Raw genomic sequence first — 24,373 nt, 5'->3', positions numbered from 1 at the left:
TATCAAACGAATCGTCGCGTGGTTAAACAAACTGCAACGGAGCATGCGAAATCGATTAAATTAATAGAACGCAATGTTGTTACCAAGTATATCAGCGAATAGTTGAAAACGCGGATGAAATATTATTAAAAGCTCCATGAAGCGAGCAGGCGCGATACTTCTCGCGGTTCTAATCTTACCAGTCATTCGGGCCGCCGAGTTCCTTGACTCTGATGCCCCAGGACTTGCCGTGCACTTGACGATGGAAGGTGATCCGGATTCTTCGGCGTTTTTTCGAAGCCGTCGTCGTCGCCTTGGGCCGCGCCCCCTCTTTCAGAAAATTGACTTTCAACGAACATCGGCGCGGCGCGATCTCCTCCCGGACTTGTTGTTTCGGAACGGGTTCGGGTTCGGACCGACTGCTAGTTAGATGTCCCGGGTCCCGGCACGCATCGGAACGCACGACAGCCGATCGATGGGTAATCACTTTCTTGTCGAGCCAACTTGGAATTTTTTTCTACCGCTCCGAAAATGTCCGGACGCTGCGCTCTTTACGCGAGCAGCTTGTTGATCGATCCAGGTGACTCGGTCTATCGGAACGATTTCTGAGCGATTCGAAACCACCGATTTCTAGAGGTGTGCGCGAGTCCCGAAAATTCGTATTAACATTTCTAGTCTACTGTCTATTATACAGTAAATATGTTTCTTCTATCGATCGTATTTGCTGATTAATAAATTTTTAAATGTTTTCGGCGCATCGGTTCGATCGTTTTTCGTCGATTAAATTACTATAACATATTTAATTTACAGACGCGATTCAAATAAATCTTGAAAAAGATCCAAACTGGGATCGAAACGTTGATTTTGTTTGACAACTAGCAAAGTTGCTTTATAATTCGTAATAAACGATCGAACCGTTCGGCAGAAAACATTCGAAAACAAAAGTCTATTATACAGTATCCTAATAATTATATTTTAGTATATGTATTATAGTACAGTGGATCCAAAAATTGTTCGACTACTATCGAATAAAAAGCCGCTTGTAACAAGAAGAAGAGCGACTGTTCAATTAAAAGGAATATCCAATGCAACGAAAATTATTTACGGTTACGGCCCGGGACTTTGATTTTATGGAATTCTTGAGCATCGTTCTCAATTGTTGAGTGGCTTCGCAAAGTGTTAAAAGCCGGACCGAGCGATCCGAAAGCACATCGTCTCGGAAACGGACCTTCCGATAGCGGAACGGTTAGGTTCGGGATGATCGAGGCTCGATCAGGGCTCACCAGCGGGTTCAGTGCTAATCCTCAAGGTTCATCGCGCGTCTGCGTCGAGGTACGGCGAGGAGATGTTTGAGGCCCGGCGAAGGCTAATCTGACGTCTTATTGGACACGCGATCCCTGCGTGTGCGGTACTTTAATGCTGTAATATATTCCGTATAATAGCGATCGGTATGGTGTTCAAGGTCAAGGGTTCCGCAGCATTTCCCACGACCGGGGCTCGTGACAAACCGGCCGCTCGCGGACCATTCGATTCTCTCTTCTCTCCCTCTTATTCTCCCTTCTCTTTCTCTCTCTCTCTCTCTGATCCTCTCGTTCCATGCCCCCCTTTCGCGATAACTCCGCGGAGATGGAAATTCTTCCTGCTTCGATACGCCGAATGCGAATAAGTAAGACGTGATATTGGCCGGTGAATGCGATAGTCACGTGTAAGATATCTACGGCACGCAATAATTCGCCGATTTTTCCAAAGAGTTCCGACCGTTTTCTGTCCGGTCAACGACTCCGCGAACCGGTAACGAGAAAATCGGCATTTACACACGGCGATTCGAGACGAACGGCACAGTTCGACGGTAATTTCGTTTCGATGCTGCTATTTCGCTCTGTCTTACGCTCTCCAGATGCGAACAGGTCCTCTTCCCGTGCTGGCCGGCGATAATCCAGGCGGTTTCAGCGCATTCGCCGTCAGATTACACGAATTTAATGCTTCGTACAGACTAGAACATTTCGACGAACGTTTCGACGAATGGCGATCGGAACGGATTTGTGTTATTTCCAGATTTTCTTGCGAACAACTATAGGAGCTGCAGCGGCGTATACTACACAAAGAAATACAGAAAATGTTGGCAGTTTATTGAGTTGTAATGTTCAGGTCTGTACGAAGCATCAGATTCTTGATTAAATGATTTGAATTTTTGGAGATGTTGCAACATGATGAATTTTCGTCCTTATATGATTCTACGATACATATTCTGAATAAAAACGGAAGGGTTCAGTTCCGAGAGCGCGTTCCGTAAACAACAAGGTTGGTCATACATCGAGCCCTTTTCGGTTTGGCTGAAAAAAAAATACAAATACAATAAAAGATAAAAAATCGCTAAATAAAAGATCAATCTAGCGGGGGTGTATATCCCTATTTGGCTTACTTTTGCATTTTCGAGGCGTAATTTGCATTATTCAGCAGCATGTAGCGGAGCCGCGAGAAGCATTGGGCTGCGCGATGATGCTGCTACTGTCAAGAGACATACATTTTATTCAATATCGAGGGAAATAGATTTCTTATAGAAAAAGTTTGAGGCAACCCCGCTAAAAACCAGGGATATCCCGAATCCCGATGCCGGGAACGAGATGGGAAGTCTCGTATCATGTCGGGACGGGATCCCAAAAATCCCGAGTTCTTTCATAGAATATTCGGGATTCCCGTGAATTTTTTCGGGATTTCTGCAGGGATGTGCGAGATTCCCGAAAATGTTCAGAATTCCCGTAAAATATCCAGGAAAAAAATGCAATGTTTTCATAGCAAGAGCATCTTTAATAATTTCAGACAAATTATAAATTTAATTTACTAAGAAATAATCACTGATGTCTTTGTCTATAAAATGTCTATTTCTTGACATTTATTCCTTATATTATGAATATTTAGGATATGCTATCTGTCCTGCAAACAGATTTGTAAGTGCCAGCCCGTTCGCGTTCGTGCGCGCCGAAATGCGCGCGGCGGCGTTCGTGGCACCGTTCGTCGAAATGTTCGTCGAAATGTCATAAAATATCCAAAAATTCGAGTCATTTAATCTCGAATCTGATGCTTCGTAGAGACCTGAACATTACATCTAAATAAAGTGCCAACATTTTCTGTATTTCTTTGTGTAGTATACGCCGCTGCAGCTCCCGTAGTTGTTCGCAAGAAAATCTGGAAATAACACAAATCCGTTCCGATCGCCATTCGTCGAAACGTTCGTCGAAATGTTCTAGTCTGTACGAAGCATAAGAGTATCGATACATTCCTTACTTTCGTGCCGTACAGTCAGTCGCTCGCAATGATATTCGGACACTTTTGGAAATACTGAATTTCTATAAAAACGCGACGAAACAAATTGATTCGAAGAGGTAGACGAATCGATCCCGTCGCGATGGCTCTGTATCAGTTCCCGGTGAATTCGCGCGGGAACAGATTCCCGGGCTTATCGGGCAGAAACGTCGGGATTTATGGTGTATTACTCGAAATAGCCGTAAATCATCGCGGTCGCATGCCAAAACCGAGAGGATCCAGGAGAGAACTATTTATTCGGCATCGGTGCATCGGTGAATCGGCGCGCGAGTGTCTCACCCGTAAATCAGCCGGTTTTACGTCGCGGATGCAGCTTCTGTGACGGGCATAGGCGACACCGAGATACCCTGATCGATTTGTATTCAATGGGCCATCCGTGAAATCGAAGTCGACTTCCCCGGGAACCGAGGGGCGAAAAAGAAAAATTCCGGCCACCGTAAAAGGAGACCCCTCGCAACCCCCTCGCTCGCGATCCGAACGAAAAATAATGCCGAGCACCGTGTCCCTTTCTTCTTCCAATTGTTTATCGGCTGTACCACCGAAAAGGTACGCGCGGACCTTCTATGCATTATGCATGCCGTCGCGTCGCAGGCGAAATTTTAATCGAAGCGCAATTTTATTCGGATAATCTCCGGCCGAAGGGAAACAATGTTTGTTTACGCGCTTTTGACGGAAACGCGTTTGATCAAACGCAACGCTATAGACGTGGACAATTGTTTCGAGTAGCGAAACTTCCTTCTCGAAACGATCGAGACGGGAACTGGGCGATCAGCGTGACGAGTTCGAGATCGGAAATTCGGTGGAAGGTGGTCGTCGGGGGGATTATGAGGGATCGATAAATAATAGGCTAATTAGCCGCGAGTATGGGGTCCGCGAGCCGCGATATACAGCGCGAATCCACGACTCCGACCCGCTCGAGAACGCGATCGTGAATCACGATTGTTCCACGGAGCCGTGTACTACAAGGAAGAACTAACGTGCGATCGGAGATTACAGGGCTAACTAACGATTCCATTTGCTGATTGGCCAGGGCACCGGCTACCCCGGGGAACTTTTATCGGGCCTGCCTCCCACGAGAGGCCTAACACGTTGCCGATAATACCGCAAGGTTACCCGGGGTCCTGCACGCCAATCAATTAAGATCAATCGCCCCCGCCAGATCGGGTTTTTCGCTTTGACGCCACGTTTTTCGCTATCCTGAATCCTGAACGACCGGGGGCGAGTTCTCTCGCCTTTCGTCAGCGCTTTGAAGACGCTTCTTCTCTTTTTTTTTTATTTTTGTTCGCGCGTTGTCTCCTCTCTTCTACCGTCCTTCCTCCCTATCTCTATGTCTATGTCTACATACATTATATACAGTCGGTGTACAAAGTATTCGTACACATTAAAAAAACGAATTACTTTTTCAAAAAATTGGACCCAACAGCTTGAGTTTCTTTTCAGACGTTAGGAGGAGTAGTTTACTAGCTGATGTGTAAATAACTTTTTTTTAAAAATTGTTATTGGTCGCAATTGCGGAGGAAATAGTAAAGGTCACGATTTTTAAATTTTATATCTGTACCAGTAACGAGAAAATTTAGAAGGCGCTTCTGGTAGGTCTAAGTCAGTAATATACTTGTACAAAGTTTCATCGAAATCGATCAAGGATGTTACGAAATATATAATTGATTGAAAATAGCAAAAATCGTAAGAATCTGCGATTTAAATGAATCGCAAACTGTAAATTCAAAGATTTTTACATCTTGCAATGCCCATAGCTTTTTTATCCGTCAGCCAATTTCAATGAAACTTTGTATATATATAACTTGCTTAGATTTACAAAATTACATGTATTAAATTTTGCTTACAGACACAGATAAAACATTTAAAAATCGTGGTCTTTACTGTTACCTTCGCAATTGCGACCAATAACAATTACAAAAAGAAATTATTTACACATTAGCCAGTAAACTAACCCTTCTAATGTCTCAAAAATACTCAAGCTGCTGAGACCAATTTTGTGAAAAATTTATTCGTTAATAAAAGATGTACGAATACTTTGTACACCGACTGTATTGTATGTCTATGTATATCGTTCCTCGCCGATCTGAGCTGATCGAAAGGTGTCGCGAACCTGCGATCCTGTGGTTTAGCCTTTCCAGAGTGCTGACACCGTTTTCACACCGTTTCGTAATTTAATCGTTTTTATCAAGCTTATATTAATTTGCATTAAACATTTCTGATCGTTAGGATGCGCGCTCGAGATCGTTTAACAGTTCTTTGCGGATCGACAAGCTTCAATTTGGTGGAACGGTTCTGAAGATGGTAATTTCATGTACTCGAGTTGGAAGGTATCGAAATATCGAGTATCGAAACGATCTATATAAATCGTCGAATTAGGAAGACGTTTTAAAACGCTTCTCCGATCATTGAAATGTACCGCGATGACCGGAAATACTAGCGCGAATTCACAGGAGAATCCATCGTTGCTATCTTGAATGAGCGCATTACGGTAAAGTTCGCTGCAGATAAGCTTCGGAGGATGAATAAAATTTTATTAGTAGATTGCGAAACTTTACGCGAATCAGCACTCTTTTATGGGCGTATTCAAAGAAACTGGGATTTAATAAGATTCCGCTTCGCGAGTGGTTCGAGTAAATTAAAAATAAACTTGAAGGTCCCCGCTTTATCAGTTTCTACGCTTTTCAAGATTCAAAATATTTCAAGATTCTGCGTACCGATGTTTTGTTGTATTTAAAAAAGAAATGGCCACTTTTCACCCTGAAGTACGTACGATGTTCTCGTTATACATATGTATGTAGATTAAGAGAAATGTTTTAACCCTCAGCACTCGAGTGGCGACTCCGAGGCGCCACTAGAAATTGCTGTACCATTATTCAAAATATTGCTTACATTACTAAATATGTTAGTATCTAATCAATTACTAAACATTTAAGTACTGTGTGTGAGGTATTATATCAATTTCATGTTCATACAAAGAAAAGAATTAATACAGAATGTGGAATTATTCTAGGTCGAAAGAAATGTTTAATTTTCCAGTTAAAATATAGGTCCGAGTGCGAACGGTTAATCTCGGATCGATGTCCTTTCCAAACGGCGAAATTTCCATATCGGGGAAACAGTACCTCAGGGTCGGGGATCAGAAAATGTCATAATTAATCCGAAAAAAAGAGGGAAACCCTGCTGTCGTGTATGATTAAAAATTGCGGACGGGATTGTTACATCGCGGAAGAAATGTCCCGGACGAAATGAACCGAACCGAAAAGGAACAAGAATGTGGGAGGGGCGGGGGCTGGGGAGGGAGAGAATAATGAAACCGGTGAGCTTTCTATTCGTCGAATGATCGATAATAACACGGCCGACCAATTACGTTTGAGACACAATTAATTCCGCACGGCGCGCGGTTCGGCGAACGTAATCCCAGGATATCTCAGTTTCTGTTCCACGAGACGCGTCGCGTCCTTGCGTCACGGCTCGTTTATTTATTGTTGGGCTTTTATTTTTGTCCAGGTAACTCGCTCGTAATTCTCGGCCCGCGAATTTTTTCTTTACGATATTGCTCCGCTGTGCATCCGTTGCTGCGCCCCTATACGTCGCGCAGAAACCCTCGGTCATTCCGCGCCATCTTAAAACCTTCCGTTTTATAACGTAATTCAATATTTCACCGAGATTATTGCTTTCCTAGAGCATCGTAATACTGTTCTATGCTTTCTGTGGTTTTCGAAATGCCCTGAAAAACTGCAACAATTGAATCGATATATTTAATATATTCTGGCCATCGTAATCGATGGAAATGATTTTTATTTGACTGAGTTAGCGGTTAGGGCATTTGTTTATAAACACAGGAATAATATTTCACTTTATATCAGCTCGAGGAAGGCACGTCTTTACTCGTCGAATGACACACTGAGATCGCGAGACTCGTAGACGAAGAATTCGCCGCGTATTTATCGACTTCATCGGCCGTTCTTATAAAGCAAAAACTATATTTGCCACAGGTACGCGGACCCATCCCGCTTGTATTGAAATTCGGGCTCGTATTGAATGAAAGAGAGCAAGAAACGTTAATTTTTATACAGGGTCATCCGTTTTTAAACGGCCAAACGTTAACCAGCTGTAGAGGACCCCAAATGGAACAACTTTTACCCCTGTCACTTTTTTTGTTTCGGCCTTGATTTCCAGATAATTGCAAAAAAACCATAATTTTTTTGAGTTTACATAAAATTAAATATCTCAGGACTCCAATGATGAATCTTGATGGTTTTTCCTTTGTGTAATTTAAAATAAGTAGGGGCACCTTTTTTTATTGATTAAACTTTTTTGTATGACCTTCGGATCGTGGTTTTTTTTCGTTTCTTTTTTTCATAATAACTTTTTTATAATTGTACCAAACGATCTGATTTTTTATAATCCATTAAAAGCATTAGTTTACGAACTGATATGCAAGAAAGATTTTCCAAAAATTACAATTTACAAGATTGCATACGAAAATAAAAAAGGCATTTTTTGAAACTTTTTTATTTGGGCCCTTAATGAAAAATTAAAATATATGTTTTCTAGATCTATGTTCTTTATACGCATATTGAACATTTCATCGAAATCGATTGACGCAGGTAAAAACAACAGGCATCAAAAGATGTACGATTCTGTGCATTTCAAGCAGAAACTGATCAAAAGTTGTGTGAAACTACGATTTTCACCATTTTTAACCGCTTGTAGCTCGTGTGTATGTTAATCGATTTCAATGAAACTTCCAGCATGTGTATAACTAACATAGATCTACAAAACATTTCTTTTAAATTTTCATTAAGGACGCAAATAAAAAAGTTTTAAAAACTGCCTTTTTTATTTTTGCATTTAACCTTGTAAATTATAATTTTTGAAAAATCTTTTCTGCGTATCATTTTGTAAACCAAAGCTTCTAATTGATTATGAAAAATCAGATCATTTGTACACACACTGTACATATACAAGGAAGCAGACCTTCATGAGAATCAAAGAAAAAATTCGCTGTCGAAATTATTGAACGTTAAAAGTAAAAGATACAGTATCGTTTAGAAGATGTCACAAATTCATGCGGCACAACGTGCGCACATAATTGTATAAACATTAAGAATAATCAAAATTGAGTTGCATAGTTAAGGGGTTATTTGCCTGGTTCTCCACGGGAACCGCAACGTTTTAATATCGTTACCGTAGAATGAAGCCTTGAATTTCGCAGAGAATGTAAAGAAACGCATTTCTGGCTACATTTCGTCCGGTGCGGCGTGGCGCGGCGCGGAGATACTACAATTTAATAAATTAATAATTTGCGAGGATCGTTACGAGAAGGCTCTGGAGAGACTTTTGTGCAACGATGCATGTGCAGCGTGCGCGCGTGATCACAGTCCATCGAGAGAGAAATATGTATAATTGCGGCATGTGAACAGAAAGAGAAAACAGGGACGAAGAAAAAATATCGCTAAAACGCGTGCAGCCCGGGAATCATTTCTGCAGGTAAGTTTTACGAGCGAGAAACACATACGTACTTATAGTATACGCTGCGCACATATAAACACACCGACGCGACGCGTAATAAAGACGTCGGGTCGACCTTTGCAAGCTCGTAATTTTCGAAAGCAGCTTAGAATAGCCCGGAAGGGCAATTACTTTGAAACAGGGACTAATTGAGATCGCAACCGGCTATGCTACTGAAACGAAGCACCGGAAGAGACAAAACTGACTTGGTTCTTTAAAACTTCCGCGTGGGTGGATATCTGGACGCCATCTTGGATCCTGTCTCTTCTCGCGAGTTTCTCTCTTAAATCAGAAAATAAAAGTAAAACGGTCCAGGACGGTAGAAAACCAATTACACATGCGAGCACTTCATTTGACAGATTTGCCTAACTAAAATTTCCACTGAAAAGTGGAAAACGTTTAAAAATGTGCCGACGCGTCCGGCGCGGCGGCCAGTAGTAATTTGTTCTTCAGAAGTATCTATTGGATGGAGATACACAAGCGTGATTCTGAACATGCTATTTAACTGCATATTTTCTGAGGATTTTCCGGTGCAACAAGGAATCTGTTTAAGCTCGTACGAGGCAAGAGGTGCCGGTGGCTTCCTCGAGGTTCGCTGAACCGGCGGCATAGCGGGTAAACAATCGCAGCGTATTTCACGCGCGGCGCGGTTCCTTTTCCCATCGGGTGGGATTCTCGTTTCTATATTCTATGCTAGGCACGCAGCTGCACCGTGTCAGGTACGGGGCCCAACGACGGCCATTTAATGCGCGGAGCTGTGCTTAGTGCCAATGTCAAAACCAACGCGAGTCGCCCACGTGCTAGTCCGTTAGGGAAAGAAACGGCCTCCATGAAAAATCCGCCTCATCGGGCGGCTTGTTGCGCTAGGCCGACAAGAAACAGCGAGAGAAAGAGGGAGAAGAAAGATCTAACTCGCGCCGCGCAACGCCGCGCCGCTGCCGTGAGTAATACCAATGGAATTGATGAACTCGTTACGCGTCCGCGTTGTCCCGACTCGAGTCGAGACGAGACGAAACAACAAGGTGACCATAAATTCTCTGTCCGGGGACGACCTACACGGGCCCACGGCGCGGCGACTCTCTTCGGGGAGAGAGTTCCGCGTTTCCAGTTCCACGCGGTGATAACGATGACGATAACGGGCGCGACCCCTCAACATTTTCCAGTCGAGTGGACAAATGCCGGGTATTCGAACGACTACGCTTGCGTTTTGCCGATGATCGCGCGTCGTAACGTGGAACACGGTGTTACGAGCTGGACAGCGAACCCTTTTATGGTTCTAGGAAGTGGGGGCTAGCTGGTCGATGGAGAAGGACAAAAATATTTAAAGAATTTTTTCAATATACTGTGTTGCATTGTACAGGGCGACAAGGAATAACGGAGTTAAACATTTCTTATTATAATTCTGTCAAATCGAGGAATTTTGAAAAACCAAATGACAACAACCATTAACATAGATCTTTGGTATTCATATATTTAAGAAGTTTCGAAGTGGCCACCGTTTGAGCCGATTCAGAGGCTCAAACGTGTTTTGAAATTTTCGGCTATGGGCCGCAGCTCTTCTGGCGTCATTCAGTCCCACACCCGGCGTGATCGATTCCTCGATTCTAGGTGGACAAAATTCAAATTTTTGTGTTCTCTTGCAGTAATAACGCTTTATTTCTCAGAGATCATGACAAGTGTATAAAAACTACATGAATTTAAACGAATTATATCATTTATTTAAAATGGACAAATATAACAATTAATTGTTACGTTTGTGAAAATAACATAAAACAAAATAAATTAAATATTTTATAGTTTTTGTTTAAATACGTGAATAAACAATACACAAAATGGAAAGAATTAATCTTAACTCATAGTTAAAAATTAGATAAAGTTCTACACGAATATAATACAAAATTATAATAAGGAATGTGCATGACAAAGGTGGATATTCTAAATTATTATAAATTATAATTGTCATATGTAATTCTCGCAGTCTGAAGTGCATATTCTGTAAACTTTCTATCGTCAATTTCAATACCACATGAAATAGTGGCATACTCCATGTCTTTTCTAAAAAATGATATAAATGATTAACGGGCCAAAACGGGTGAACGATATTTAGTAAGATTGTTTTGAAATAAGTATTCTTCAAAACTATGAAAGAACCAAGTCCGGCCGAGTCCGGCAAAAGAAGTTATACAATTTGACCTCTTCTTAAATAATATTATTAGTTAACCTGTTGTATATGATTTACACGGCAAAATAAAATTATACCGATATGTAAAAATGAAATACTTACCATCGCTTACACGCTCCATTTTTTAGATAATAATTTAAACAACAAACAAACAAGTTACACGATGAAGAAGAATTAGCTTATTTATAGTATTTCGCACAGGCAAAACTTTAGCACCGTATTATCGTCGTAATAATCACGTGCAATGGAAATATAACGTTATATATCGAATAAATTAATGTCCGCGAACAAAATAGAACGGCAGCGAAGATATCTGAAGTTGATCAAATTTACAATTTTGTCCACCTAGAATCGAGGAATCGATCACTGTGGCGGCGCAGAGATTTTTTCAGCGACTCGAAACTTTTATGGGGCCGAGCACAGGCCCTGGCCTCCAAAATCGACCAAACGCTGGAGTTCATAGAGTTGAGATCCGGTGAGTACGGCGGCCATTCCGCAGATGTGATGAAACCCGGAAAATGGGATTTGCTACGGTTTTCGTGGATCAAGGGGTCAAAATCAACCAAGAGGTGTATCGACGGGACATTCTCGAAGCCGTCGTACTTCTGTGGGCCCAACAGCACCTCGGCGATCCGGAATGGACGTTACAGCAGGATTCCGCGCCGGCCCACAGGGCGAAAACGACTCAGGAGTGGTGCAAAGCCCATTTTCCAGGTTTCATCACATCTGTGGAATGGCCGCCTTACTCACCGAATCTCAACCCGATGGACTACAGCGTGTGGTCGATTTTGGAGGCCAGGGCCTGTGCTCGGCCCCGTAAAAATTTGGAGTCATTGAAAAAATCTCTGTACCAGGAGTGGGGCCGAATGGCGCCAGAAGAGCTGCGGCCCATTGCCGAAAATTTCAAGACACGTTTGAACCTCTGTATCGGCGCAAAGGGTGGCCATTTCGAAACTTCTTAAATATATGAATACTAAAGGTCCATGTTATGGTTGTTATATTATTTGGTTTTTCAAAATTCGTCAATTTGACAGAATTATAATAAGAAATGATTAACTCCGTTCTTTCTTGCCACCCTGTAAATAATAAGAACCTGTCGACATGGTCGTGCAAAATAAAAATTCGCAGTCTAGGCATACACATCAAGTTAAAGCGTTCGTTGATTGGACAGGTCACCCTGTACGTATAATATTACCCGAGTCTATTCAAGTTCCAACGTTCGGGAAATGATGGTAAAACGAAAACGTGCGAGCGAGACGTGTCAATTGTCGAAGGGAGGTGCCGCGCCGCGCCGCGCCGTCAGAGTTCCGAAATGACGTCGAATCGAAGAAAGCAAAAGGGCGAAGCGAACGATAACATCCCCGGGTCGGATGCACGGACGGAATGCGCCTGAGATCGACGGCTCGTACCGTGGCCAATAAACATTGATTTATCGGCTTGGAAATCGAACTCGGGGTGATTTGTGATCCTCGGCAGTTCTGGCCGTGCACCGAGGGCCTCGCGGTGCGCCATAGGGCCCCGTAGGGCCCCGATACCGAGAGAGGAGGCGCGCTTGGTGGGGACCCGTCCGTAAGTGCACAGGCATATCCACCACCGGGGTCCTATATAAGAGGATGCCTCGAAGAGCTCACACTCTCATAACCGTTAGCTGAGCCTTACTGGGATTATCCGGCAGCCCAGCAAGGAAAAACTTGTGAAAAAGTCCCTGGAAGATCGACGAGCCAACGTGTCCAGTGCTAGAACCGCCCGGTACAACATGATACTCGTGAGTGACTCGGCTTTTAACCATCTTCTTCTTCCTCCTGTTGCGTTCAGCTTCATTTTATACTTTATTCGCGTAATGTTTTTATTTTGTTTCAAATTGCTCCTCTCACTTTTGTCGTAAACTCATCGAATCTATCCAGTCACCAATTACCAACATCGTTATTAATTAATTGAATTTAAAACATAGCAATTTTGAATAGCGTCTTTAGAGTCTCTATTCAATGAACAAAATCCAACTGCAACCTGTAAAATGCACATCTAATTGGACATCCGATTGAAGATCCGGGAGCTTCAAAGTTTCCGGAAAGTTTCGAAAATTAGCGAATAATTCTGGCAACAACAATAATTAATCCCTTCGTTAAGGAAGTTTGAGATCCCGGTAGCAGTGGTTCCACGGGTGAAAATTTAAGCGAGGCGAGGTACCGGGGCGTCTGAAAGGCGAACCTCGAATAGGAATGGTGCGAAATTCGTAATTTGAAAGTAGTTTGCGACAGAGGCGTCGCGCGTCGGTGGCGGGGGCGGGGACCGGGGGTCAGAAGATGCGTAAAGAGCGGCCTAAGTGTGTCGCGGGCAAATAAGGGAAGTTTAATCCGCGCTCGTCACGGTTGTCATCTAATTTTCAAGTTTTCGAAGCTGCTCGCGGGATGCAATCTCAATTAGTCTTCGCGGGCCAGCTTTTCCTCTCCTTGCTTGCTCTTTCTCTCGTTCTCTTGCGCGAAACTTTGAAGTTTTAAAGCGCCACGCCTGCCTCGCCCTATTACAATTATATTTCACGGAATATTGCAGTTTACCTAACGCCGGGGGCCGGGGGCAGGCGTGGGAGTCAACGAAGACTCCCATTAACGCCCGCGAATTGCTCGAGAGGTTCGCGGAAAAGTTTTTTCACCGATTCTGACGCGAACGCGTTCGGATTTAAACGCTTTCGATGGCTTCCGAAGCCAATTACCCGGCAGCGTATGTTCTCGATTGAAAAGGGCAGCTTTTCCACTCTGTCGGTCAATACTGGTCGCAATCTTGCTAACTGCTTGTAGGAAAAAGAGACAATTATTATTAGACTGTGGATCTTCCTTGCGAAATTATTAATCTTCTTTTAGCGAGAATCCTTACCCAACAAAAACATCCTGTAAACAGGAGCCAAGTTCCTGTGGCCGTAAAAAGTTGTGAGATCAAAGAAAATACGGCCAAGTTCGTTAGTTTAGAAATACTTCTTGCAATACTGAAAAAAGCGTTTGTAACAATTAGTTTAAAAGAACAACGTTTAACTTTTAACGAATTACATGGTGGGCTAAATAATTCAAACTTGGCCGCTACCTAACACCTTTTATGGCCATTGGTTTGAAAAGTAACGGCCAAGTTTAAATAATTTAGCACTCCGTGTAATTCATTAAAACTTAAATAGCGTTCTTTTAAACTAATTTTTACAAAGGCTTTTTTCAGTATTGCAAGAGGTATTTCTAAACTATCGTACTTGGCCGTATTTTCTTTGATCTCACGACTTTTTACGGCCATAGGAACTTGGCTCCTGTTTACAGAGGATGTTTTTGTTGGGATTTCATCAATTTTTGTTGAAATTTCATCAATTATCAAGTAGGTATATCAAAGATTAACACTCTGCCGGCGAATTAGAACCCAACTTTACCTAGATATTTTTTGTTATAATTTTAGTTTCATTTTCTACCTTATCGTAATCTAACAGTTTGAGCTTTTTGCCACTACCTCGAATGGCGCTGTACGGACGTTTGAAGAGAGCAGATGATTCTTTCCGGAATTTACACGGTTCCTTGTGGGAAAAGTGGCATATTTCATTTTCTCTATACATAATCTATTTCGTGATGTGTTTTCCTTTTAATACAACCCCTTTAAGCTGTAAAATTTCAAACTTTGATAATTATTCCTTTGAGTGTTTGTTATGGTGGACCTACGTGCCAAATTTCAAGCTTGTAGGTCAATGGGAAGTACCCAAAAGGTTTTGATGATCTGTCAGTCAGTCAGTCAGTGACAAAAGCGATTTTTGAGGTCCTATATCTCGGGACCTACTAATGTTGGAAGATTAATGTTTTGTCAATATTGAGACATGATAGCATTTAACAATTGTACGAAATTACATCTCTCCGTCTGCCTCCAGTGCCGAGTTATAAGCCTCTAAAAAAGCGGCTAAGTTGTTTCGTGTAAAAGTAGGTAGTGCGAGGAACTTGGCTGGTGCACTACCGTGCACCTAGATAAAAATGACGAACTCATGTGTTAGATGGTTTAACGCGGGGACTGTTACAAAGAAAATCTACAGTAACCACGCGAAGAAAATTACGGGTGTCTGGAGGTTCCAGAGGTGTTTCCCCTTGATCCCGTGGAAGCGGCGATCCGGAATGATCCGCAAAATAATCTCCGGAAGCCCGCAACTTCTCGGTGCTTGGGAAGTTCGTCCAAGTTTCTCGCGAGACGCCTTATTAATGCCGGTAAACGCTTCCGTGAAATGCTCGAACATCATTTAACTTTCCCAACAAGTCGGTATCGTTGCTAACTATCGATAATTGAATCAACGAAAGCTTGATTTTCCGATCGCGGAGCACAATAGCTCACGGATCATTTTGGCTTAGGTCGCTATACTACTTAAGCAAATTCTGATCGATAAATACGGCATAATTTACAGCAGAAATCGTTGTGCATCGAGTGAAAAGAAAGCAATGTTAATTTACGATTATGTTTGTCCAAGTTTAATTCAGGGTTAATCGGGACTTAGGAAGCATTAATACGCAAGGCCGTAGCGTTCCGAAGTGTCTCGGATACTGTTCAAGTTTCTCGGAAACCGTATCGCAACTAACCAACGATAACCGAATCAACGAAAGTTCAATTTCGCGGTCGCGGAAGTCAATGGGTCGCAGTTTCCACGGCAATAACGAGGAATCTCCCCGATCCGTCGGAATCTATTCCTGGCAATTTCCGGCGGGAATCGCGTGTCGGGGTTTCCGGCGAATCTTCGAATTTGTGCCCCTCGGGCTGTCGCGCGTCGGGGCGGTCAAATATTTCCACAATGATGAAGTATCGCGCGGCAAATCTTCGTTCCCAAGTTAAATACATGTCGGAGGTAGTGGCCGTCGAGCCGGAAGTTCCGACGACGGTACACAGAACATCCAGGGGACTTTTCGTTTGATTCGATAGAATTCGATTCCCGTGGAAAATAGGTCAGGTGTAAATTGCTCAAATTTCGTTGTCGAACCGCGTTTGCCACGGCTCGGTGCCCCGTTTCAACAGAACAATCTTGCGTGCACACTTTAAATCCGATCTTTCCGCGTTTATTCCTCCATTCTATCGAACCCTTCAACCGAACCTCAACGTATTACAATTTTATCAAACTTCCAACTAGGTTGAAACCCGAATCTTAAATCTCGAGCGTGCTTCTGTCCATTTATGAACACGTCAAAGTCCTGATATCGAAAGTAGAAATTGTTACGAAATAATTGGCCGATTCAACGTAGATTTCGACGATGTCTTTAAAATGTCTGTCTCGAAAGAAGACAAATTCTGGTTGACTCGGGTCTCTCGAAATTCGCGATTGGAGTAGGAAGGAACGAGATTAGATTGACTCGGCGCGCCGCACAGTGGTGCGAACAGGGAAAAAAATCAATTTTTCGAATGTTAGGTACATAGATTTTTCATTGCAATTTCGTTTACTATATAGTTGGAGTATTTAAACCAATAAAAATTTTTTATAAGTATCACTTATTTCTAGGAATAATATGACATGGAAGTCTGGAAAAAGGAAACCTGCGATTTTGGCTTATAAATGCGTCTACGTATAAACGCAGCCACAAGAATCTAAAACATTATAACACTTGAACAATATTATAATATAATTTGATTATGTTTATAATAGATGATTTATTTAACGTAGCTTTAATCAATGTAAGTGTCATTTCTTTATCTAAAACACAAATTGAGAAAGAGCTATTTTGAATAGTCAGTCGCATGTATCCGTGTACGCTCTTTAAAACGGAATAACTTTACTAAATTTTTACCAAACGATCTGATCTTTTGTGATCACTTAGATGCAGTTACGCAATTACGTAAAGAAAAGGCACAGTTTAAAATTTCTTTTTATTTGTCCCCGTAAGGAAAATTCAAAATATACGTTTAGTAGATCTATGTTAGTTATATATACTGAAAATTTCATCGAAATTGATTAACATACACACGAATTTAACGAATTCTTTCAAGGTTAAACAACGTTCGTACCACAATCTCCATAATTATCCCATATTCTGCAAAGTTTCAGCTTTCATTTGAAAAAAATTTCATCGCTGTATCTCGTTTCTATCGAAAGTTCTTTGATTTTGACACAGATTTCGTCGGTTTGGCCCATAGTGTTTGCCCATAGTTGCATGTTTCGTGGAACATCGACGTCGAATCCGTGAGAGCGGATGGAATCAAAGATGCGTTTTCCTTCCAGAGAATTCTATTTGGTCTGTTCCTCGGGCAAAGTTTCGCTACACCGATCGCGAATGTTTGGCTGAGCCCTTTGGGACCGCTAACGCCTTTACGTCAGTTCCACATACAGGACGGATCCGGAGGATACCATTACTCGTTCACTGGGCCTCATCAAGCTAAATCGGAATCCAGTTTGAATGGAATTACACGGGGTGGTAAGTTCTCGCAGTTACCTTCTTACCTTGCTTTCATTGTATGCTGTTTCCCTTTCTTTTTGTTGTTCAACGAAACTGCTTCCTGGAGAGAAAGAAAGAAAGAGAAATTTCAGGCTCGCGAGAAAGTTGAGATTAATATTTCTTCCGAAACACGATAAGAGTTGGCCGAGTTTTTAACGTTTCTTCGAAAGCGATTTTAAATTTCTGTCGAAACTGCAGATTGAAATGTAATTCGATCGCAGATTAATCTCCGCTTCTAGCGGAACAGGCAAAATCGAATTTACTGGATTTGCTGATAAATACGCTCCGTCGCGTCGGAGCTATTGAAAAATTGTTACTGCAAATTCGAACGATAGTAATGAACATTTTTAATGAATAAATCTTAAATGAATATACTTACTATCCTAGTCCTAATCGTTAGACTAACGAATTAATATGAAACATTAGATTTTCATTATATAATGTTCTCTCACTGTCAGAGTGCAAGCATTATTCTTTCTATGGCAATTAGAGATGATTGTGCACAGGGCTCAGCAGTGATTTGAATATCAGTTCCCACGTGTGAGAATAATATACGCCTTCGTCAACAATTGACAGGTTCGTTCGTAAACAGCATTTCTGCTCGATGACTCGTAAAAGCATGAATGGCATACATTCCTTTCCTGAACATCGCGCAGCAGACGCCGCGCAGCCGCGCGCGCGCGGCCTACGTTCGCGAGTGGCGAGTGATTACTTATGAAACGATGATCGATGTGACGCAACAAACGCCCAGGCAAAGGGTCCATCTGCTATTCTTCTGAGCGTTGCATAGACTCGTTGCTTTACGCATGCTTTTAACGAGACGAATACCATACCGTTAAACGTGTACAGAAACATAACCACAGACTAGAGTTTTAGAGATTGTGTTCTAAAAGCAAAGTTAAATCATTCTACACGCAAATTGTGTATTTCAATCATTCAAATACGGCTGTAGATGTTTGTAGAATTCTTTCTAGAATCTTTTTTTTCTGATTAAATCAGGTTACTCGTACATCGACGCAAACGGGATACTTCAAACGGTGACTTACACGGCAGACGACCAAAATGGATTTAGAGTAAGCGCCAGTAATTTGCCGCAACCACCGAAGAACGATCTCCAAGAGGTGCAGGACACGCCGGAAGTGGCGGCCGTAAAGAAGAGCCATTTCGAAGCGCTGGAGAAGTCGCGGTTGAGGGAACAACCCAACTATCAATCGAATATCCTGTCTTACGCTATTCTACCGCCGTACTATGGCCCCTCGCACCTCGGCAAAGATGACGAAAAAAATCTGGCTGTTCGAGAAATCGTGGTGAGCTTTTCATTTCTGCTTTCAACCATTAAAGGGCCTAGTCGATCAAGATGGTCAAAACTGATCTTAGAGGCAGCCTGCAGCCAGAAAGAGGCGTCCGCCACGGGCGCAACAGGGTTTGGGGCGCAAAACAAAAGAATACCGATCCGATTAAGGGTCGCTTGGACGCTTTTAAAATTTTGCAAAAAAATCACGAACTCTCATTACAAAACACGTATCCAAATCTAGACGTAGAATTAACGATTTTCAAAACAATGCCTGTAACAACAGCTCCTTGCAAACGTTTGTTTAGCAAATTAAAAATTGTAAAATCGTACCTTCGTTCTTCTATTGGACAAGAGCGATGAACAAACATGTCTATAATATCAATTGAGTAAGATGTTGCCAAAACATTAAATTATGACCATATAATAGATGTGTTTGCAAATGAAAAAAACGAGAGAAATTACTTTATAAAATATGCTGAACTGTTTTATGTTATTTTATTATATCATTTTAACATATACATTAACCTGTTTTGTATTTCTTTTATTTTGTCGTCATTGAATATGAATAAAAATTTGTTCTCATTTAGGTTATAGATTATTTATTCATATTCAGACAAATACCTTGACAAAGGGTCATACCATTTCAAATCGATCACTTTTTGCAGGCACCATCGTCGATTTTATGTTCTAAATGAAATATATTGTAGTTCATGTGAAATTAGGGGGGATTTAAGTCATCATTTTGCCGGTTTCGAATTTCTTTAGAGATGGCAGGCCTTCGAAGGTTTCAATTTTGGTCCATTTCGGCGAAAACGTACCTCACTTACGAATTCTTATCTCAGGAACTATTTGTCCGATTGAGCTACATTTTTTTTTGTTTTATTCGGAAAGGACTGGGCTATTACAAAATAATTTTTTCAACCCCGACAATCAACTTTATAATGACGAAAAATTTAAACAAATTCTTTTTTTACGTTTTTTTCGATGATGGGGCTCAGTGATTTAAATTTTGGAAAAAATATGGCAATATTCCTTGACGTTTCCCCTTTAAAATGAGCCCTTGAAAAAGATGGTATCGTTATAATATATTAGGATGGGTGCCCGCAAAAAGTGGTCGATTTGGCATGGAATGACCCCAAATATAATACATTATACAGGTAACTCATTTTGATGAGGTTAATAGTATTTAATATATTGCATTTTTAGTAAAAAATTTGACTTTTTACATTAAAATTTTTAATTTTCTTGTCATTATTGGGTTACGGGGAGGCGCAAGTTAGACACTGCTTAGAGGTTTTCCAATTTTCCGCTTATGCGCGCATTTTCCGTCTCCGATGTGTTCGAAAATTCTGACAAAAAAGTAGAGGTCCGACATTTTACATCAGAGGGGTTATCCTTCGGTCAGCTTTCGAATGGTTCGATAGTCATTTAAAAACCTCCAAGGGCAGTTTTGACCATCTTAATCACAGATTACACATTTTCTATCTAGCTCTTTTAATACAATAGTGTACAAAAATCTCCGATTCGTGCAATCTGATTAGGAAGTGGCTTCACCCTTTGTTAAAGATAAAATCTCAAATAAAGAAAGTCGAAAGATCCGAAATAATCGAATCGTTTGATCTTCGCAGACCTCGAAGAACCCGTTCCTGCTCCCCCGAGCAGAAGCAGACAAGATCGAGGTCCCAAAGCCGGACCCAGGTCTTTCAAAGTTCTCGGCGTCTTCGGCATCGTCGTTAGCGACCTCGCCGAGTTTCATACAACGGAAGCCCGAAGAACTGCGCGGCAACTCGTTGCAGATAGGAAAACTAGTGAGCCTGGACGGAATTGGAAAAGCTGCACCTCTTCCAGCGTCGTACGTGGTTCCAGGTTTATCGTATCGGCTGTTGCACAGCGCGCTTCATCACACGCAGGACTCGTTGGGTCAATACGACTATACTTACGCTGGGGATTCCAGTGCTAAAACCGAGTCCAGGTCCTTGGACGGGACGACGAGGGGAGCTTACAGTTACATCGATCCCAACGGTGTGTTACAACAGGTCCATTACGTCGCCGACCAAAACGGGTTCCGGGTTTTAGCGACCAATCTGCCGGAAGCCTAGTAAAACGAAAGTTCCTTTCGCGCTTCGAGGATCAACGCTCAGGATTCGGGCACCGTACTTCGAGAAGACAATTTTCAATTTTGCGAGCGCTTCAACGTTTCGAAAGAAGATCTTTTTTGATCGATTCACTTCTATTATCCGATTAGGACCACTGGTCGCTGGAGCAACGCCGCGGAAGTTGCCGATTCACGCTTTGACTGCGCTAATCTATCATAAAATGGATTATCGCGGTACCGACGCGGACTACAGATTACCCGGAACACTCTGGTCTCGCCCCGCCGCGCCCCGCCGCGCGCCGTAGACTTAGGGTGGTTTTATAGTGGAGCAGAATAGAAAATACATATGTACTTTTTCATTAGTATGTGTCGAAATGTTGTCACGAATGTTGGTTTGTTTTCACCGCGCCGCTATCATCGATGCTAGCAGCTCCACTATAAATCTACACTTAATCGCGTGCCGAGCAACTCGCAAATCGAGGATCTCGAGTCGTGTGGCCGCACGAATTTGCAAAACAAGAGAGAGAGCCTTGGGGGATTTTCGGATTCCCCTGTTTTCGTGCAACGTGGCTCCTCCTTTTCTTCGCTTGTAAACGCTTTCCACCCCCATTCGAGCAAACTATTATGCTTTATCATCGAGACGAGCCGAAAAAATTCTGTAATTTTTTCATCTCGAGAGAAACCGAAGCTTTTTCAGCGATGTAGCGTAAACATGTAACTCGTAGCTTCGTATCGCTCGATCGAGACATTCGGATGATACCAATCGAGTTTTGCCGGGAAACGGAACGATCGACCAAGGTAGAATCAAGAGAAAAATTCGAACGGACGAAGGTGGAAACTGACGAGCAACCGGAGAATCTGTTCCCTATGAAAATTCATCGCGCATCGTCTCGAAGGTCTCTCTTTGAGGTTGATTTATCAGACGTGGGTTATAATTTATCCACGGGGATATATTCTCGTGCGGAACTCGGTGGGGCTGGTCTTTCTTGCGAGTTTTCAAACGAACGCGAGAGACGATCAAGGGGTCCGGGTCAATCTTCGTCGCACGCGCGGCCGATCGCAAATTCTCTCGAACATCTTTCTCTCGTCACGAGATGCCCGATTGGTGCGGGGTAATCAAACTTTCTGAATGCTTTTCGAGTTCGTTCCGCGGAGCGAAACGCGCCGAGAGAGAACAGAGGACGAACTTAATTCGCATTCGCCTCTTCCGTTTAATCATGTCGCGGTATAGGTCGATTCACAATAAATTATTCCACCTACGAGACGAGTTCTTTATTCTCCCCATTCTTGTTTCCCACTCGAGACTCGATTACCCTGTCGAGAGCGCGTTTCACTCGATCGTGCTTGCGCTGGGTACGCGATGCGCCATTTTCGTCGTGCCGACAATGTTATTCCTATCGAGTGAAGTAGATTATGGATTTTCTGCTCACTACGGAAATTAACCCCATACGCTACGATTTATTCGATGGTCACATTTATTATATTTCCTGGAGGGAAAACAATAACATGCATATTTAATGGAATTATATTCGAAATTCTGATCACCGATAGATATTGCAGCGCAACGGGTTAATTTACGGAATAACGCGGTTATGCTAATGATAACTGTTGGGGATTGGTATCTCAATGATTGAAAAACGCTAAAGAATTCCTTTACTAAACTGTTGTATTGAACAGCGCGGAAGGACGATCTTAACAGTTCGACTAGCGGACTCGAAGAGAGGAAAAAGAATGTAGAGAAAATCTTTCGCCCACTTAAAATTATAGGAGCTTTTAACGGTTTCGTAGTTTATTCCAAACTGATTCTAAATACAAATTCAAACGAACGTCGTCGTTAATAACAAATCGATCGTCTGCTCATAACGACGACCAGCGAGATGAGCAGACGATCGCCAAATCGACTCAGCTGTTCGTCGACGATCGATCGGCATCAACACCAACGTATCTAACATCTAATTCATTCCTACAAAATAAAGAAAAACCCAAGGCGCTGCATCGCTTATTGCCCTGGCCCTCGGGTACGAATTTTACCAGGCCTATGGCAGTGTTGGGCATTAATCGATATTAAAATTTTAATCATGATTGCTTGATTAATGTATACGATTAAAAAAAGAAATCGTCGAATAATCGGCGATTGATTCAATCGATTGATGAAGTTAATCGTCAATCGTAGATTAAATGGAGAAATCTTCGAATAAATCGGCGATTGATTCAATCGATTGATTTAATCGTCAATCGTTGATTAAAAAAAGGAATCATCGAGAATAAAAACATAAAAGCACGTAAACAGAATTTGTATTATGGACCAAATGACAACACACCTAAACTCAGTTTACATTTTTTTCAGTATTCATACAGTTATGATTATGTATTTCATTTCGAAATTTCAGCAATAATCATTAATCAACTATCCGATTGACGATTAATAATCGTTAATCGCAATTAACGATTAAAGTAGAAAGAGCCTAGCAGACTAAGATTGGTCCAGCGGCCCCACCCACAATTTTTATTGATATTGTGCGGAAAACAATGGTTTTAGGTTGAAAGATAACACCTTAAAATTTTAAGTCGCTAACCCTTCGTTTAAGGATGATATGAGGGTAAATACCCTTAATTGTATCATTTTTTTCTCGGTTGTTAATTAAGATATTCGGATTAAAAAAAAAAACGAAAATACTCGAACTTATCTCCTTCGTATCATACATTTTTTTCACCGTCGTTTTTCACCGTCGCGTTTAAAAAGAACTAATTGATCAAGAAGGGACTTAATATCCTGATAAGAAACACTGCACTGTACATTATACCATTATAATGACGTAATTTTATTTGTTTTTCAATATTTAACTATGTTCCACCAATCCGAACATCTTGAAACTTTTTTATATATACGTTAAATAAGCAACAGAACATTGTTCTTGAACTTTTTGGAAGTGGTCACTCGAAGGGTTGCTTGCAATTCTCACTCCTAAAAAATTAAATGATTTTTTTCTACCCTTAATAATTTGATCACGATGGTGAAAAAAATGTATGATTTGAAGGAGGTAAGTTCGAGTATTTTCGATTTTTTTTTATCTGAATATCTTAATTAACAACCGAGAAAAAAAATGATACAGTTAAGGGTATCTACCCTCATATCATCCTTATACGAAGGGTTAGCGACTTAAAATTTTAGGGGGTTATTTTTCAACCTAAAACTAACCTAAAACCATCGTTTTCCACATAATATCAATAACAATTGTGGGTGGGTCCGCTGGACCAATCTTAGTCTGCTAGGCCCTTTAATCGTTAACCTCAATTAACGACTAAACCAGGAGATTAATTGTTAGTTGCGATTAACGATTGAAGTAGAAATTTAGTCGTCAATCGTTGATTAATTTTTTGCCCAACACTGGCCTATGGATCCGATGATATCTGTTCTGTTATTCTAAGATAGAGAAACTGCAGTGTTTCTTATGGACAAAACGAAATTCATTTTTGCTCTTTTGACAGTTGCACTATTATTACTGCTTATAATCCAACAATAACACGTCTATGGGATCGGGAATGTGACAGAAATTGGCGAA

General features: G+C 41.7%; 1 protein-coding gene across 1 annotated transcript; it reads left to right on the top strand.

Annotated features, from left to right (window-relative positions):
- The first annotated feature begins 12,604 nt into the window (after positions 1-12,604).
- Positions 12,605-22,069, top strand: Cpr16 (cuticular protein 16). Its single transcript, XM_076445198.1, has 4 exons — positions 12,605-12,764; positions 17,208-17,400; positions 18,421-18,728; positions 20,344-22,069. The coding sequence occupies exons 1-4, from the start codon at positions 12,756-12,758 to the stop codon at positions 20,812-20,814; spliced, it is 981 nt and encodes a 326-aa protein (XP_076301313.1). The 5' UTR covers positions 12,605-12,755; the 3' UTR covers positions 20,815-22,069.
- Positions 22,070-24,373: the final 2,304 nt, after the last annotated feature.

Source organism: Lasioglossum baleicum, unplaced genomic scaffold, assembly GCF_051020765.1.
Source record: "Lasioglossum baleicum unplaced genomic scaffold, iyLasBale1 scaffold0021, whole genome shotgun sequence".
NCBI lineage: Eukaryota > Metazoa > Arthropoda > Insecta > Hymenoptera > Halictidae > Lasioglossum > Lasioglossum baleicum.
This window is presented reverse-complemented; position numbering and strand designations above follow the sequence as displayed.

What these genes read in the sequence shown, in the direction of transcription:
- Cpr16 (XM_076445198.1), top strand. An exon ending in GAATGGAATTACACGGGGTG is followed by an intron (nt 17,401 to 18,420) that starts GTAAGTTCTCGC and finishes TGATTAAATCAG; the next exon opens with GTTACTCGTACATCGACGCA. An exon ending in TGGCTGTTCGAGAAATCGTG is followed by an intron (nt 18,729 to 20,343) that starts GTGAGCTTTTCA and finishes TGATCTTCGCAG; the next exon opens with ACCTCGAAGAACCCGTTCCT.